This window comes from Delphinapterus leucas, chromosome 14, assembly GCF_059928025.1.
Source record: "Delphinapterus leucas isolate spDelLeu-1000000601 "Yukka" chromosome 14, BTC_Dleu_Yukka2, whole genome shotgun sequence".
In the NCBI taxonomy this organism is placed as follows: Eukaryota; Metazoa; Chordata; class Mammalia; order Artiodactyla; family Monodontidae; genus Delphinapterus; species Delphinapterus leucas.
This window is the reverse complement of record NC_143142.1, coordinates 76,964,843-76,980,589: the sequence shown is the minus strand read 5'-3', so window position 1 is coordinate 76,980,589 and position 15,747 is coordinate 76,964,843. Positions and strand designations below refer to the sequence as shown.

The 15,747-nt window shown below is 38.5% G+C and overlaps 1 protein-coding gene across 3 annotated transcripts in view; it reads right to left on the bottom strand.

Moving 5' to 3' along the window:
* Positions 1–15,747, bottom strand: part of PHLPP1 (PH domain and leucine rich repeat protein phosphatase 1) — a 217,802-nt gene that overhangs the window by 28,477 nt on the left and 173,578 nt on the right. For all 3 annotated transcript variants that reach the window (XM_089895283.1, XM_089895284.1, XM_022584325.3), the window contains 2 exons: positions 9,482–9,682; positions 6,811–6,973 (listed from right to left, as the gene is read on the bottom strand). In XM_089895283.1, the coding sequence (XP_089751409.1) occupies positions 6,811–6,973; positions 9,482–9,682 (364 nt within the window). The remainder of the gene's footprint in view (positions 1–6,810; positions 6,974–9,481; positions 9,683–15,747) is intronic.

The following is a 15,747-nucleotide window of genomic DNA, read 5'->3' as shown; positions in this document are numbered from 1 at the left end:
TGTTAAATAGAATATTGAATCTAATACGTTATCATCCCCTCTTTCAGGCCCATTCTAGGACACAGCTAACAAAAATCACTCTGCTATAATACAAAACTCTGGTTAAGAATGCTCAAAAAAGAATTATCCAACCCTCAGAAAAAGTGAGATAACTCATAATTGAGAAGGAACTCATGATTTAGAGGAAATGACTGCTAATACAATTATATATGAGTACAGGAAAATAATCAGTGTATCTTAAAGAAAGGGAATACAATGCGATGTATAGTTCAAGTAATTATCACAAAAGTTGCAATATGTTAATTATGATGATTCCTCACAAAACATTACTAAAGAAATAAGCATATCAATGTTCACAGCAGTGTATTATTCATTATCTGCCAAATAATTGCCTGGGCTGCCCCGAACCAGCAACTTAACAGAACTAGTGAGCTCTGAGGTTCTGCAACCCCCTTGCTTCTTCCTTCCTCAGACCACAGCTAGTCCCCCCCCTCAACTGTGCTGCCCAACAGCTCTGACAGCTCCAAATGGCGGGGCTCCCACTCACCTTCTGCACTCCCTAGTCCTCACAAGGTAAAAGCCGCTGATGTATAACATGTTCCCCCTCCGAACAGGTTCACTAATTTCCATTTTGAAGTCAAAAGAAGCAAATACATCCAAGTACTCAATCAAAAGAACATTTATTTAGCATCTACTAAATGGCAGACAATAAGCCAGACATCAGGGACCTCGAGAGAGAGATGGCAGACACAGTCCCCACCCCGAGGAACTCCCAGGCTAAAGGGGGAAATGAACACCACTACCTACCTCCAGCTGCTATGATCAACGATGTGTACAAGTGTGTGTGGCTGTGACAGTGAAGCGGCAGCTACTGAGACCACAGAGAGGGCCTTCCAGGAGAGGATTTTTGTGAAGAATCAAAATTAAAGATAAAGAGGCAGATGGGAACAGGAGGGCATCTAGCAAGCACTGACAGCACGTGCACCAGGCAAGAGACAGAGTGATGCACGGTATACCAGGACACGAAGCAAGAGTGGTTGGTGTGGTTGGAGATGGTCGGGCCCGAGAGCAGAAGATGAGGCTGGAGAGGCAGGTAGGGGCCAAATGGTGAACTACAGATTGTGTCTTACGCTGAAGTCATCTATACTACCTCCCTCTCTCAGAGTTCTACAGGAACCCGAACATTGTAGCTTTAGAGTAAAATACATGTACACACATGTGTAGTATTTCTCATTATATAATTTTTAAGTCAAATTCTCTTTTAACACTTAAACTACTACATATTCTTGATGTTGCAAAAGGCTAAGTCATCATCCCTGTAGGATGTTCACACATCTAAGTAAACCTATTAACTGAGAGCGCCAGTCTGAACCTTTTACTTTAAACACAGACCCTAAAGCCAAGGTTGAAGTTCGGTTTTCCTATGTAATAGTGTATTTGTCTATAATTATTCAGGAATATATATTGTTTAAACCTCCCCACCTTTCAGGAAGTTGCAAAAGAAGAACTTTAATTTGTACAGACTCTTCCTTTTAAATTTATATACAGTATCTGTGATTTTTCTCAACTGGATTTTAGAAACCTTATTGGCAACTACTTGACAAAAATGACAATCAGGGTAAAACTTTGTTTTAAACAAATCCTCGATCCATCAAATAGCATTCCATTCCTCCAAATAGCGAATTCCCTTAAGAACCAAAATAAATTATTTATAAAATCTGACTTTAAGAAAATGCATCCTATATAAACTAAGCAATTCCTTTACCTCATAAATTTCATTACCTCATAAAATTGGTTATGTGTGCCCTTGGGGAGACTCAGTGGTATATCACAAAGTTACAGGACACCTGGCCCATGCTTCTGGGGGCTTCGGTGTTACTCAAAGATTATGGAGAGGAAGAGCCTTTATTTTTACATTAAAACTAAAAGAAATGGTAAAAAGTAGAACACAAAATTAGCATGTAATTTTAGATCAAAAAGGAGACTTCAAAGAAATTTATAGATGATTCCAGGCTGTATTCCAGATTTGGGGGCATATGAGCTCACTTCTCTTTTTCCTTACTAATAAAAGACTCTGAAGAGCAGGATAGTGACCACTTCACAGCCAACTTCTTTGAGGACTTACGGTCACAAGTGCTCCTTTCTCCAGGAGCATCTCTAAAGGGATACTTTTAATATGCATGAGCTCACACAGGACCAGTTCTTTATCTGTATGTACACATAACCCACTTCGTAAGATGCATGCAGTATTTCATTGTAAAAGACATGGCTTTGTGTTTAAAAGGGCTGCTGAAATACTTTTTAAAACTAGAGTTAAAAAAACAAACAAATTAGTCTGAGTTAATAAATTACCCCAACTTTGAAAGACAGAGACTATGCAGTCCTAGCTTCCTGCTGGTGAGTTGCCAGTGAGGCAGGGAGAAAAGTGGCTTAAATGGCCATGTCCTGGTAGACACTGCTTCATTCCTTTTTCCTTAGCTCTTGTCCCAAACAGGAATGGATGCCAGATTCCCCAAATGATAGAAGAATTCCTAAATAACCATTACCCAGATTCCAGGACCATAATGACAACTGCTCCTGCTTCCTGGTTTTTGGATACTGCAGTTCCTAGATGACCTTTTAAGTCTAGTAGGTCAACTACTCTACCAAACTAGACATCTAACTGGCCCCTGATCTGTCTTTATTTCCATTATCCTACTTTCCAAAGAATTAATGCCTTTTCTTTCATCCATTCTGACCTAGCCGTTTCCCCATGTTCTTTGTGTCCTATGACTGAGCCGGTTCTCTCGCTCTCATCTCACTTTAGAAACAACAACATGGCTTGATTCCAAGGGAAATTCAACTTCCTGCAGCCATTGTTCTCAAGAGTGTGGCATATTAAAAATACTTCATACTCCATGAAGTGAAATAACAGTCCTAAAGACGAAGTCACTCAGCTTATCCAAGTGGTTTATTACTGCACAGCACAAACATGAAAATAACCTTCTGAAGAGAATTTAAAACATTTTAAAAGATGCTGTTCACCCAGTAATCAGAATCAGGACACCGCAGGGAAATGGAAAATTTGACAAAAGTTGCTGATATACAGTGTTTAAATTTCAACCTTCATTCACTGTATGTGTCACACATTTCTTTCATCTGCTTAAACCACACTTCAAAAAAGGTAGGACCATGTCCCTAATTGGAAGTAACTCAACTAAAAGCTTTGGTGTTGTTGCAGAACTCCTACATGATCAACGTGACTGCGATGTGGTTCGGCGAAGGGCCCCTGAGGAAGAGAAGCCGAGTGCCACACCCGCGGCCACCTCTGCTTTTCAGGTCCATCAGCTCTAGCAGCCTACGTGAGGACCTCGGCCTGGGACCAGCCAAGCCAAGTCTGGCTTATGTGGTGATTGAGAGCTGATCCGTATCCAGAGGGAGGTCTGTCTATTTTAGAATCAGAACAGAACATGACCTGCTCCAGGAACACAGGACTGGTGGTGGGGTTTGGAAGACTAATTTGAAAGTGCTAAACAAAGGTGAAGACAATAATATCAATACTAAGGAACAACGACTATGACTCTGGGTGCACTTGAGCTCATCGAAAAACTCTAAAAAATATACTTTTTTTCCTATGAATTTATATGACCTTCCTGCCCAAGTACAGAATTTGATGCCTGATGATCACTTTAACAGATCTCACCAAATGCACCAAAATGAGAAAAGGCCAGACCTAAATTTTATCCAAGAATAGGGGATGCATATAGTTTCTGTTTTAGGGGTACATGAATAATGGCCTGATTTTACAAGTTTAAAAAGCTACATTAAAAAAAATAATAAAGTAAAATAAAAAACTACATTTTAGCATATATATTTTAGTAATAAAACTTGTTTACCCTTTAAATGGTAATTGGTTTTAAAGCTTTGGTAACAAAGCAGTGAACAAGCACTTTTCTTTAATGTCTGAAAAGATGAGACTGCTCACAGAGAACTAGCTAAATATACCAGGATCTTATCCCTCTTTAAATCATCTGTTAATGTTTATAATTGCAATGATCTTCATACCTTTTATGAAATACTTTACAATTATTGTACTTTATTTTCAAGAAGCAATAAGAATACAATCTAGGATTATTAACTCAATGATAATATTTTAATAGCGGCTGGAGTATTTCAACTTAGGAAAAAAATGATTTCTTTTCCATTAGAAACATGCTTTAGGGCTCAGTTTGCAGTCAAGACTCTCATAGGTATTTTATCATCTGTTTACAGCAAATATTTTTACCAGGAATTTTCTTTTGGATGGTTTATTTATTTATTTTTGGCCACACTGCACGGCATGTGGAATCTTAGTTCCCCAACCAGGGATCGAACCCGCGCCCCCCGCATTGCAAGCACGAAGTCTCAACCACTGGACCGCCAGGGAAGTCCCTTGGATGGTTTAAATCTGCATAAATACTTATATAGCAACTTAAAGTATTCTCATATGAAATAACACTAAAATATCATTTCGGAGTTCTCAAACAACATAACTACTACTTTTTCAATACCACCGTCTGTCCAGGGCTGCAAAGTTTGTACTTTGTACATAAAGGAGACTTGATACTGCTCACCGCACCACCACCCCCCACAAATAAAACCCCAGCAACAAAATACCTCTTGGTAATGGAAGAGCTGCGTCAGAAACACTGGACATTTTTAACGTAAGGAAAATGCTAAGCTACAATATCTGGGGTTAAAAATCAAAGAACAAAAGAAGAAAAACTGTAAAAAAAAAAAAAAAAAGTAATACCAAAAGTAAAATTTGAAAAGGAGCTGTAAAGCAGGGTTACAGGGGAAGGAATTAAATGGAAACACGAGGGCACCAAGTTTAGAACCCAGGAATCCAAGCAAGGGTCTAAGAGAAGATTTGCTTTCATAGAGCAACATTCGTATTTTGCAAAATTTAGTCAAAACCTGAAAAGTTTAAACGTCTATCTGTATCTGTATTTTAAACCAGATACTTAAAAAAAAAAGAATCTACGATTAAGAGTTATATAACATTAAAAGACAGGTGCAGAAAGACCAGCAAACAGGAGGTTAATCTCGAGGCCTCAGTGCACAGAGACCTGTTTAATGAGGCCCCGTGACAGACACCACACCCCACCACGGAGTAATGGGCAGTGGAGCAGCCTCTGGAAAGCTTAGCTGTCAACACTGCTCCTGCGATGGAAGCAAAGAAGCATTTGCTTAAGTGACAGATTTCCTGGATTTTGTGGATCATCAGCCAGAACAGTTGCTCCATATAATCAACATCAGAGTTGAACTCCATCGAGGTCTTGTAACTAATTATAGTTAACATTTACAGAGCTCTTACCAGGTGCCACTTCTATTTCAAATGCTTTACATGTATTATTTCATTTCATCCTCACAGCAATACTGTAAAGGAAGCACTGTTCTTTCCCTCATTTTACATATGAGGAAACGGAGCAATTAAGCAGCTTTTAGTTGGGATCCACCTCTAGATCTGTCTTCCTTCAGAGCCCCACCTCTTACCTACTGTTAAAGGTATATAAAGTAAAAATAAAATATTTCTCCTAGTTAACAGTAAGTATTCTAAAATGACACGGTCATGTATGAGGTGACAGTGCGCTCACAGTAAAATATTTCATGGCTTAAGCACACACACACATGCACACACTTATCAAATGACTTGTACACACCTCAACCATGTAAATGTACAAAACTCCTGTGGTGAAAAATTATTCATGCTATTCAAAGTGTCTTCAAATAGGAGATTAGAATATGCTCCTTGTCTATAACCAGAATTATTTTTTATTAAGCACAAAACTAATCATCAGAAATGCTAAAATGCAAAATGAAAGAACTTCTTACTCTTTGCTCAAAAAAAAAGAATAAAAAGTTGTTGGGGGCTTCCCTGGTGGCGCAGTGGTTGAGAGTCCGCCTGCCGAAGCAGGCGACACAGGTTCGTGCCCCGGTCCGGGAAGATCCCACATGCTGCGGAGCGACTGGGCCCGTGAGCCATGGCTGCTGAGCCTGCGCGTCCGGAGCCTGTGCTCTGCAACGGGAGAGGCCACAACAGTGAGAGGCCCGCGTACCGCAAAAAAAAAAAAAAAAAAAAAAAAGTTGTTGGATGGTTTTCATTCTAGTGAACTGGTTTCATCCGATGAGACTGCCCTGAGTCAGGAGACAGGAACTGCAGAATGTCTCTGCCACCAATTTGCTGTCTTCAGTTTATAGAAACCACTTTCTTTTCAGCACCTCAGTTTCCTCACCTACCAAATGGGAATACTATCTATTCTGTCAGGTTTCATTAAATTGAAGTGAATGTTTGGTAACGGTAACAGTAATGAGACTACATCTATATAGGGAATTATTACTAATTGGGTGCTGCGGTGATGGATGCTATTTAATTAGGGGAGTTGTGGGGAGGGGTGTGCAGAGGTACTGTTAACTATTTCAAACTGCTATCAAACCTGATTCAGTCTCTGAGTCTCATAACCACCCTGGAAATAAGCAGGACAAGTATTGTTAGACAGATGGGAAAGAGTTAGGTGGCTGTGTGGCTAGTTAGGGACAGAGCCCAGAATACAATGTTCCCCACTCCCAGTCCAGTGTTTTTTGATCACTGTTTTTTTGTTTGTTTTTTTTTTTCCCTCTGCCGACTCAGAGGTGTAGCCCAGTGCTGAGGAAGGATGGAGCAAGGACAACAGAGAAGTCTTCATTCTGAGGAAATCCAACAAAGGTGCGAACATCCTGAACTGATGAACTAGAGAAAACAAGTCTCTTTGTGGACCTGAAGCTTGGAGTTTATGGAATCGACCCACGTACCTTGATTTCTGGGAGCTGCATAACTTCAGGAAAGACTTCGATGCAGTTGGAGTGAGCAATCGCCGTGTGCATGCGCCTGCAATTCATGATAGTTGTCGGGACGGCCTTCAGTTTATTCCCACTGATGTCAATTTCTTCAAGTTCCTCCAGCTTTGCCATTTTACTGAAAAAGAGAAAATCCAAGGGTGGGCAGGTCACAAAGTAATTTAGAAAGAAAATAATAGATAATGAGAACCAAAAGGTAATTTACTGTGACTCTGAAGATTCTTTAAAGATTCACTTGCACTAGTCATTTTAACAGACAAGCTTTTCACTACTGTTTTTGAGTATCAAAGTATTTTGATACCTCCTTTCTTACTACAAAACAAAAACTCTTAACTTCAGCTTTTTGAATTGGCAACAAGAAGAAAAATGGACGTCCTTTCCCTATGAAAACTCTGTGTGAATTGAGTTACCCTGACAACAATCACTTTACTATGTGCTTAGCCTGAACTCCAGTGAAAATCCTACCCAAATGGGTCAAAAGTTGGCCTTAATCTAATCTATGTGCTTTAAAAGTGTGAGAGTATTATTTCTTCGTATTGGCACTGAAACCTCAAGGGAATATACAGAGTAGAGAAGGGTATGGTTTATATGAAGATATGCTTTCTCCTGAAACCCCACTCCCCAAATTCCTTGGACATCCCTCGTGATAACAAGGCGGTCATGAGGAGTAGGATGCTGGAAGGTGATCTGGATCATCTCTTGACCTCTGGCAATGCCCAAATTCAATCTGGACCCAAAAGAAATTTCTCTCAACTCCTGCTAAACACCTACAAAGAAAGAATCTTTCTCATCTTACCTTAATAACAAGTCCTAATGTAATTTAACACTTTTGTTTAAGAATGTCTTGTATTGTTCAATCTTAACCTATAATGTAGAATTACTATTTAATTACATTAATCAATAATTACAGTAACTCAATAAAAAAAACTCCAGAATTAGGGTTTCTTGTATTTTCTGTAAATCTGGAGGGAAAAAGCCCTCTGCCTCTACAAACCTATAATGCATCTATCACTCCTCTGGCCCTTTTCCCACCACTTGTGAAGGTGGAATCTAACAAGTGCAGGATTCCCAGTGAGTGCAACTCAAACTTACAATCTAAATCATTTAGTTTAGAGTTATTGGTATCTCCTCTCCTTGCTGTGGTTTCATTTGTCACAATAAACCTTTTAAAAAATTTAGCAAGAAACAGTTTATCGCTTTTCTTTCTGTTTTCTCTCAAAAATAAAGCTTACCTTATTTGCTTACTTGAAAATAAATATATGCCGAAGATACAAGAACTAAGTTTTTATCTTATGAAATCAGATCTTTTAATATCATAAACATTCAACATGGTATTAGGATGTGCTACAAACAACACTGTATGCACAGACTGTGAAGTAATCCATCTGTGATAGCCTGAATTTGTAAGATTATTATTTGAATATGTTGTCATCATATTGTGAGAAGAAATGTGGAGAAACCAATGAGTAACAGGCACGAAAAAAGATTGAGAGTATAGACATCAGGTCCAAGAAAGAAAACATGTCAAAGAAATTTCTATCCCTCAGCATAGAAAGGAGGTGGTCAAAAAAATTCTCTGTAGTTAGGGTGATTACTACTGGCATGGGTCACTGGGGGATACCCTCAGAATTTGAGCTGATGATCATTTCTCCTGCTGGCCTTAGTCATTCACCATCAAATGAGGACCATGAGCCCTTTCAGAGATATTATTGTTATGTGACGACTATGTTTTCTTCCAAAAATAACATCTCATTCCACAGTAAAAGAAAAGTACATTAAAAGAAAAAAAAGAAAGAAAGAAAAGCTTTATCAGTAACATCAAATGAGGGGGAAAAAGTAAAGAAATAAATGTATACTACAAAAATAGAGTAATACTTGAAGTCAATGCATATTTGGGCCTCCCTCCTTTAGTAAGGGTTTCAACAGACTGGTATCCTTGACGCTAGCAGAGGGAGGCTGTCCCCGTATTTTGCTTTGGCCCAGTGCTAAGTCGCAGTTAGCAGCAGAATACCAGAGGGGTTAGTGTTTGCTTCTTTGATGTGTGGGTGTGAGTTCTAAGACCTAACTTGTTAAAGCTTCACTCAAAGCAAGATACAATGCCACTGCTCCCCAAAATTAGAAATTAAAATTAAAATAGACTTAAAAGTAGAATTTTCTAAAAGCCATAAATTATTTGTAGTGTCACAGTTTCTAAGAATGCACAGGTCACCATTGCTTTCTATACCATAAGCATAAATACAAAAGCTATTAGCTAATTGAGAGCCTTCAGGTTCCTAGTTTATGTTCTAATTCTCACACATCATACTAGGTTAATCTTTTTTTTTTTTATTTGGCTGGTTAAAAGGAAGCAAAAGAAAAAATATACCTGCTAGATGACATGCCTTATTTCAAAATCATAAGAACATTCTAGCAATTGGGTCCTTGGATACATTCATATTAGAAAAATGAACACACTTCTCTTTAGGGGAATGCTGACACTGGCTTATATAAAAGACACTGTGAATCAGAATCAGGAGGAACAAGCTTTACATTATCTGGGAAATAAACATGTTAGTTTTTGCCTTTCCATCTATGAATCCATTTTCAGAAATGCAATGAAGGATGTCACTCTGTAATCTTCTTTTACCTTGCTGGAAAACTCTGAAGTCGGTTATAGGCCATGTGAAGAATCTTCAGATGGGGGTGTCCTGTTAATAAGGGTACACATTTATCTGTGAGGTTGTTATTCGTCAAGTACAACTCCTGTAAGACGCTGTTTGTCTCTTCAGAAAGTGTGGCTGGAGGAAGGGTTTCCAGTTTGTTTGCAGATGCATTCAGGAATCTCAGGCTACAATGACAAAAATGCAACAGAATCCCACTGATAAGCCACAGGTCTAGTCCAGAATCTTCAACAAACCTAGAATTTTTCTGATTGATAACTGGCATATTAGAAACTGGGTTTAGAAACATGAATCTAAAGGTAGGTCTTGGCATGGAAGCAACCTAAATGTCCATCGACAGAGCAATGGATAAAGATGTGGTGTATATATATACAATGGAATATTACCTAGCCATAAAAAAGAATCAAATAATGCCATTTGCAGGAACATGGATGGACCTAGAGATTGTCATACTGAGTGAAGTAAGTCAGACAGAGAAAGAGAAATATCGTATGATACCACTTATATGCAGAATCTAAAAAGAGATGATACAAATGAACGTATTTACAAAATAGAAACGGACTCACAGACTTAGAGAATGAACTTATGGTTAGCGGGAGGAAGGGTGGAGGGAAGGGATAGTCAGGGAGTTTGGGATTGACATGTACACACTGCTGTATTTAAAAAGGATAACCAACAAGGACCTACCATATAGCACAGGGAACTCTGCTCAATGTTATGTGGCAGCCTGGATGGGAGGGGAGTCTGGGGGAGAACAGATACATCTATATGTAGGGCTGAGTTGCTTTGTGCACCTGAAACTATCACAACATTGTTAATCGGCTATACTCCAATATAAAATAAAAAGTTTAAAACAAAAAAAAGATAGGTCTTGGCTTTGGCAGGCATACAGATATGTGACTCCACTGTCCATAATGAACACAGTAGCTATCTGTATGTGTTAACTACACAGAGAAATCAATTTTTATGGAAGCACAAAGGTGAGAGAAAGTGATTAATTTTATAGCTGGTGGGGAGTCGAAGGGATAGTGATAAGATAAAATTAATATTCTGTCTTAAGAAAGAGAAAAACAATTGCCTATTTTAAAATAAAAGAGCTCTTATAGTAATAAAATAATTAGACATTAGATCACAATACAACTAAATCACGTAGTGACTAAGTCCTTTTCAGTATGATGCCCAAACCATATTTTACTGACATACATTCACAACTGCAAGGGATCATTTACTCTGTAGTAAAATAATGTAATACTATGTAGTAGTGAAAATGAAGAACAACTACAGGTATCAATAGGATGAATCTCACAAATATAATATTGAGTAAAAGAAGCCAGATACCAGAGGATACACTGCATGATTCCCTAATTATAGAGTTCAAAATCAGGTAAAACTTATCTGTGGTATTAGAAGTCAGGGAAGGGAAGCAGTGTCTAGGAGACAGCTTCTAATTTTTCCAATATGATAACATTCTGGTTCTTGATCTGAGTGCTGGTCACATGAGTGTGTTCACTTTGAGAAAATTTATCAAGTGCTACAGTTACGATATGGCCCCTTTTCTGTATCTATATTATACTTCAATAAAATTTACATTAAAACAAGATGGATATGCTACCAGTTATCCAAATGATAGAGTGAACAATAGCTAAACTATGAAGAATGTTTTTACACCTGAGATAACTAAAACTGTCAAAAACTGTATATTGTGAAACACAGATAAATGCAAAATGCAAAGCTGGGGAACTGAAACAGAATCCTTGCTGCGATCAGGTTCCAAATCACTGGAAAGGGAAGGAAGGACAGAGCAGGAACTGTGCACGGCTCACGGGCAGACAACCCTGCTGCTTCACAGTGGATCTCCACCACGTGTGTTCCATAGTGAAGCTGCAGTGACCCGAGCGTGGAGAGCGTCCAGCCCACAGGACTCACCTGCCATGGTTGCCAAGGTCAAAGCTGACTTGTCCCCCACCCCTTACCTAGAACTACCCTGTTAACGAACTGCCTTTCTCGTTTCAAAACCACCCAGGTTTGAAATGTTCAGCATTCAATTCAGGACTATTTTACCATATGTTAGTAAAAAAGAATAAAATCTTCCTTAAAAAGGAAGACTCTGGAATACCAGGTACAGTTATTTTTAATCTTGGATAAAAAGAAAGCTTTGTATTCGGGCGTCATCACCAAAACTGTCATCCCAGGCCCTCAGTCCACTAAGTTAATACTCTCCAATCTTGCGACCTCCACACACTTACACACACACGGCCCAACTCCACTACTTATCTAAGGAAAAGCAGCTTCCCCAAAATAGAACATTTTCCATTAAAGAAACATGTATTCCGTTGACATTAAAAAAAAAAAAGGAAGTTAGAAAAAGGCTGTACAAAAAAAAGAAAAGAAAAAGTCTGTACAGACCATAAATAGTCATGGGAAATTATAGTCGTGTGTGCTACAGAGAAGAAAATAAAGGTCATTCATGCAGTTTCTGAAATGGTTCTGACATAGGAAGGAAACCCCTTCCAGCACCATAGTTCTTTAAAGTACTTTTACCAGTCTCATTTGTATCACCTGACTTAAATACCCTGTTAAGATTCCTTCAGTGTAGAATTAGAAAAAATTAAAATGCATTGCCCTAAAACAACTTGCAATGGGGTTGGCTGGGAAACTCTGACTATCTCATTAAAATACAATTCTCTAGGAAATATGTAGTTATAGATACATGAAAAGAAAAGAAAGAAATTAACTCATGAATATTTGCATATTTTTAGGCCAGAAAAAGAGGGAAAGTTGCTTTGAAAGGAAAAAAGACTGACTAGTGAATGCTCACCTAGAAAACTGCACAAGGGACTTTAAAAACTCCTTACCACATCTGATGAAGGGAAGAGAGGGATTTCCAAAAAGACTTGTCCTCTCATCTTGTTGAAATTTGCCTGTATTGAAGTTTATACTCTTTATGGGAAACGGGGGGGGGGGGAGGGGAGGGGAGGGAATCCTGCACCCTCCACTCCAGGAAATGAAACTAAGTTGAAACTACATGGGCTGGTTCCAAAGGATTTAGTTTGAATTGAATAAAGCCTGATTGAATCATCGTGTTAGTTAACAGTCAAAGAGCAAACAATTGGGCTAAAAACATTTTTGATTATAATAGTCTCCGGGAAATTAAATTCAATACCAATCCTTTTAAAAATAAAATACCTGTCCCACAACCTCACGTTTCAGCAGGAGGCAAATTAAGTTGGTTTAATCGTCTGGGTGTTGTATTTCCATCAGAATGAGCAACTACTTTAATTTTGTACAATTTCTCCAGTATGGGTAACGGTTTTACTCAATAAATATGGTGTATAACCCCACCCCCTGCTTTCAAAGCCTCCCCAAAACTAAATTCCTAAAGCACTGAGTTTGGTCTCAACTCAGTATGATATGAGAGAACTTCCTCAAGCTTTTCCCTTATAGGTTTTTGTAATAACTCTATAAAAGACTTGTTTAATGTGCCATGAGAGTTTCATCCATAGAACCCTCTTCACTATGCAACCCTCTTATAATTATTAGAGAAAAGCAGTAACATATCACTTTTTCTCATTTGTAAAGTGCTCTCTAGAGACCACAGCTCCTTCCTATTTCCTGTTTCACTTGATTCTCCCAACATCCCAGAGATGCCCCCCTTATATTTCACAGAAGACAAACTGAAGCTGAGAAAAGTCAAATTACCTGGCTGCTGTTAAATAGTAATTAGTGTCAGAGCCAGAAATAAACCCAGATCTCACCAATCTTAGAGTCCACTATTTCCTAACAAAATTCAACTGATAAAAACAGTAATAATAAAACTCTCCTGAGGACATTTTCATAGGCCTTCTCCAAAAAAGCTGGAGGCCAAGCAGGGCACCTGCTGGGTAGTGTGAAGGCCACATGTGCACAGCGCTTCAAACTCCATTCCTAAAATAACTTAATAAATAGCACAGTACTCAAAAACTTTTCTTAGCAGGAAGTGCAAACCTTGTAGAGAAAAGACTCACATACAACTCCTGCCCTGAAGCAGTTGGAAAGTTGCCCATGACAGCAGTGAGACAAATCCACTCCTTGCTTCTTGAGCAATTACTCTCTTCTTCCCTGGCACATTCTGTTCCGTCTGTTCTAGCTCATCTAGGTTTTTTTGTTTTGTTTTTGTTTTTCAGTAATTCCCAGCACACCCTTAACTTTTACAGCCAAATTCTGTCCTGAAACAAAGCACAGGATTTGGTACCACAACAGGTCTACCTATTTGCAGGCGTACCAGGCATTCTGCATTCAAATGATTTTTCTGCACATCAGTACTGGGACTTGTAAGTCTATTGAAAATGCAAAAGGTTAAGACCCTAAGCACAGCAAAATTCTTTGACTTATATACAACTCCCTGATTTCTGGCCCCCCAAATCTTCCAGAGGTGCCAAACAAAATGCTCTAAATTCCTTATCATTTGTCCATACAACACAACGCTTTTGACAATTTCATCTATTGATATCTTCAGAAGACTGATAGCTCTTAAAGCAGGGGCTTTCAAACTTTTCATTAATGGCAACCAAGAGTACAAAATACATTTTACGTGACCACCCAGTACAGATGCGACATATACATGTGTAAATGAAACAAAAGTTTCTTGAAACAATACTTAACCTTACTCTATCTTACACTGATATTTTCTATGCCATTTTTTTAAGTGCTGGTAGAAACCCACTAAATTACTACACCTCACTTATCAGTTTGAAAAAAGGACGCCTATTATTCATTGTCTAGCAACATCACCTAATAGTGAGGATTGCATGTGAAGAGAAAGTACGTACGTATAGCCTAACAGAACTCACACACTATTATTTTGAAAGATCTGAAAATCTGCCTGGCTTGGGCAGTAAAGATCATAAGCCTACAGAGCAAAGGAAGAAAGGTTACACAGATGTATGAACTGTTGAACAAGAACTCGAAAAGAATTAATTTTAAAAATTAAGTATAATTAATTAAGAATTAGTTAACATTGATGTAACACTATAAATTAATCTGGAGATATCCTAATTTCATCAATTATACCACTGATGTTCTCTATCTGGTCCAGAATCCAATTTAGGATCGCACATTCCATTTCCTTATCATGCCTCATTTGTCTCTCTAATCAGTCTTAATTTAGATTTGTTTGATGTTTTATCATCATTAGAATTTAGAATAATGGGATGCATTTCTGGTAAAAACACATAGAAGTGATGTTGTGCCTTTGTTCCTGAAGGTATGTGATTCTCAACTTCAACTCCCAGATATTCTTATTAAGTAGGTCAGCGTAAGTCTTCAAAAATCTATAGAGTTAAGAATTCTGATGATTGGCCAAGCTGAGTCAGTAGAACTGAGATAAGGGCCAGAAATCTGCATGTCTAGTAAGTAATCTAGGGGATTCTGAACACACTCTGAGAAACACTATTTTATTTCACTACGGCTCTCAAAACATCAGAACTTCCCAAGATAGCTCTCTCCCCTTAGGAAAAATAGTGTAGGCATAACTTAGCTTTTCAAAATGCCAGAAATATCTATCTTTGCCAAAAGCCACCAGTTGTCATGGTTAATCGATCACGCTTTCCCAAATTTTCTATTCCCTTTTAGTCCCCTTGATATTTACACATATTCTGTCTGAGTCACTAAAACTTATGGTCTGTAATGTGACTAATACTCCGGGGATATTTTAATAATTACCATGTACTTCATTTGCACATACACTCTCCCCATTCCCATCCCCTGAAAATACCTTGTTCTGTTCCAACCAAGGATAAAAACAGACCCTAATCCCCACCCACAATAGGAATCTATAACTCTCCTTTAAAGGGCCCATTGTGACTGACCTCATCAGGAGCAGCTCTCTGGCCATGATGTGAGAGTGCATATGTGAAACGGACAGGGAACCAGCCATTGCCGAGATTTCAGAAAGGACAGAAGGATGGCAGTACCTCATCCATCCAACTTGGTGACCCACGGGGAATATCTACTCCCACTCTTGCCCATCTGTTGATGAAAACTGATTATCTGAAACTCTTTTGGGGGTTTCCATCAAGAAAATTCTCAACTTTAAGCAAAAAGGGATAAGATGAGAGATCTAGGCCGGTAAGATCCAGATTAGAATACTTGCCAGTTCCCCTCACAGAACCAAATCCTGCCCTGACCACAAGATACAAAATCACAGTCAACTTCTCAGCAAATATGGTCTAACATATTTTACATCTGTCTATAG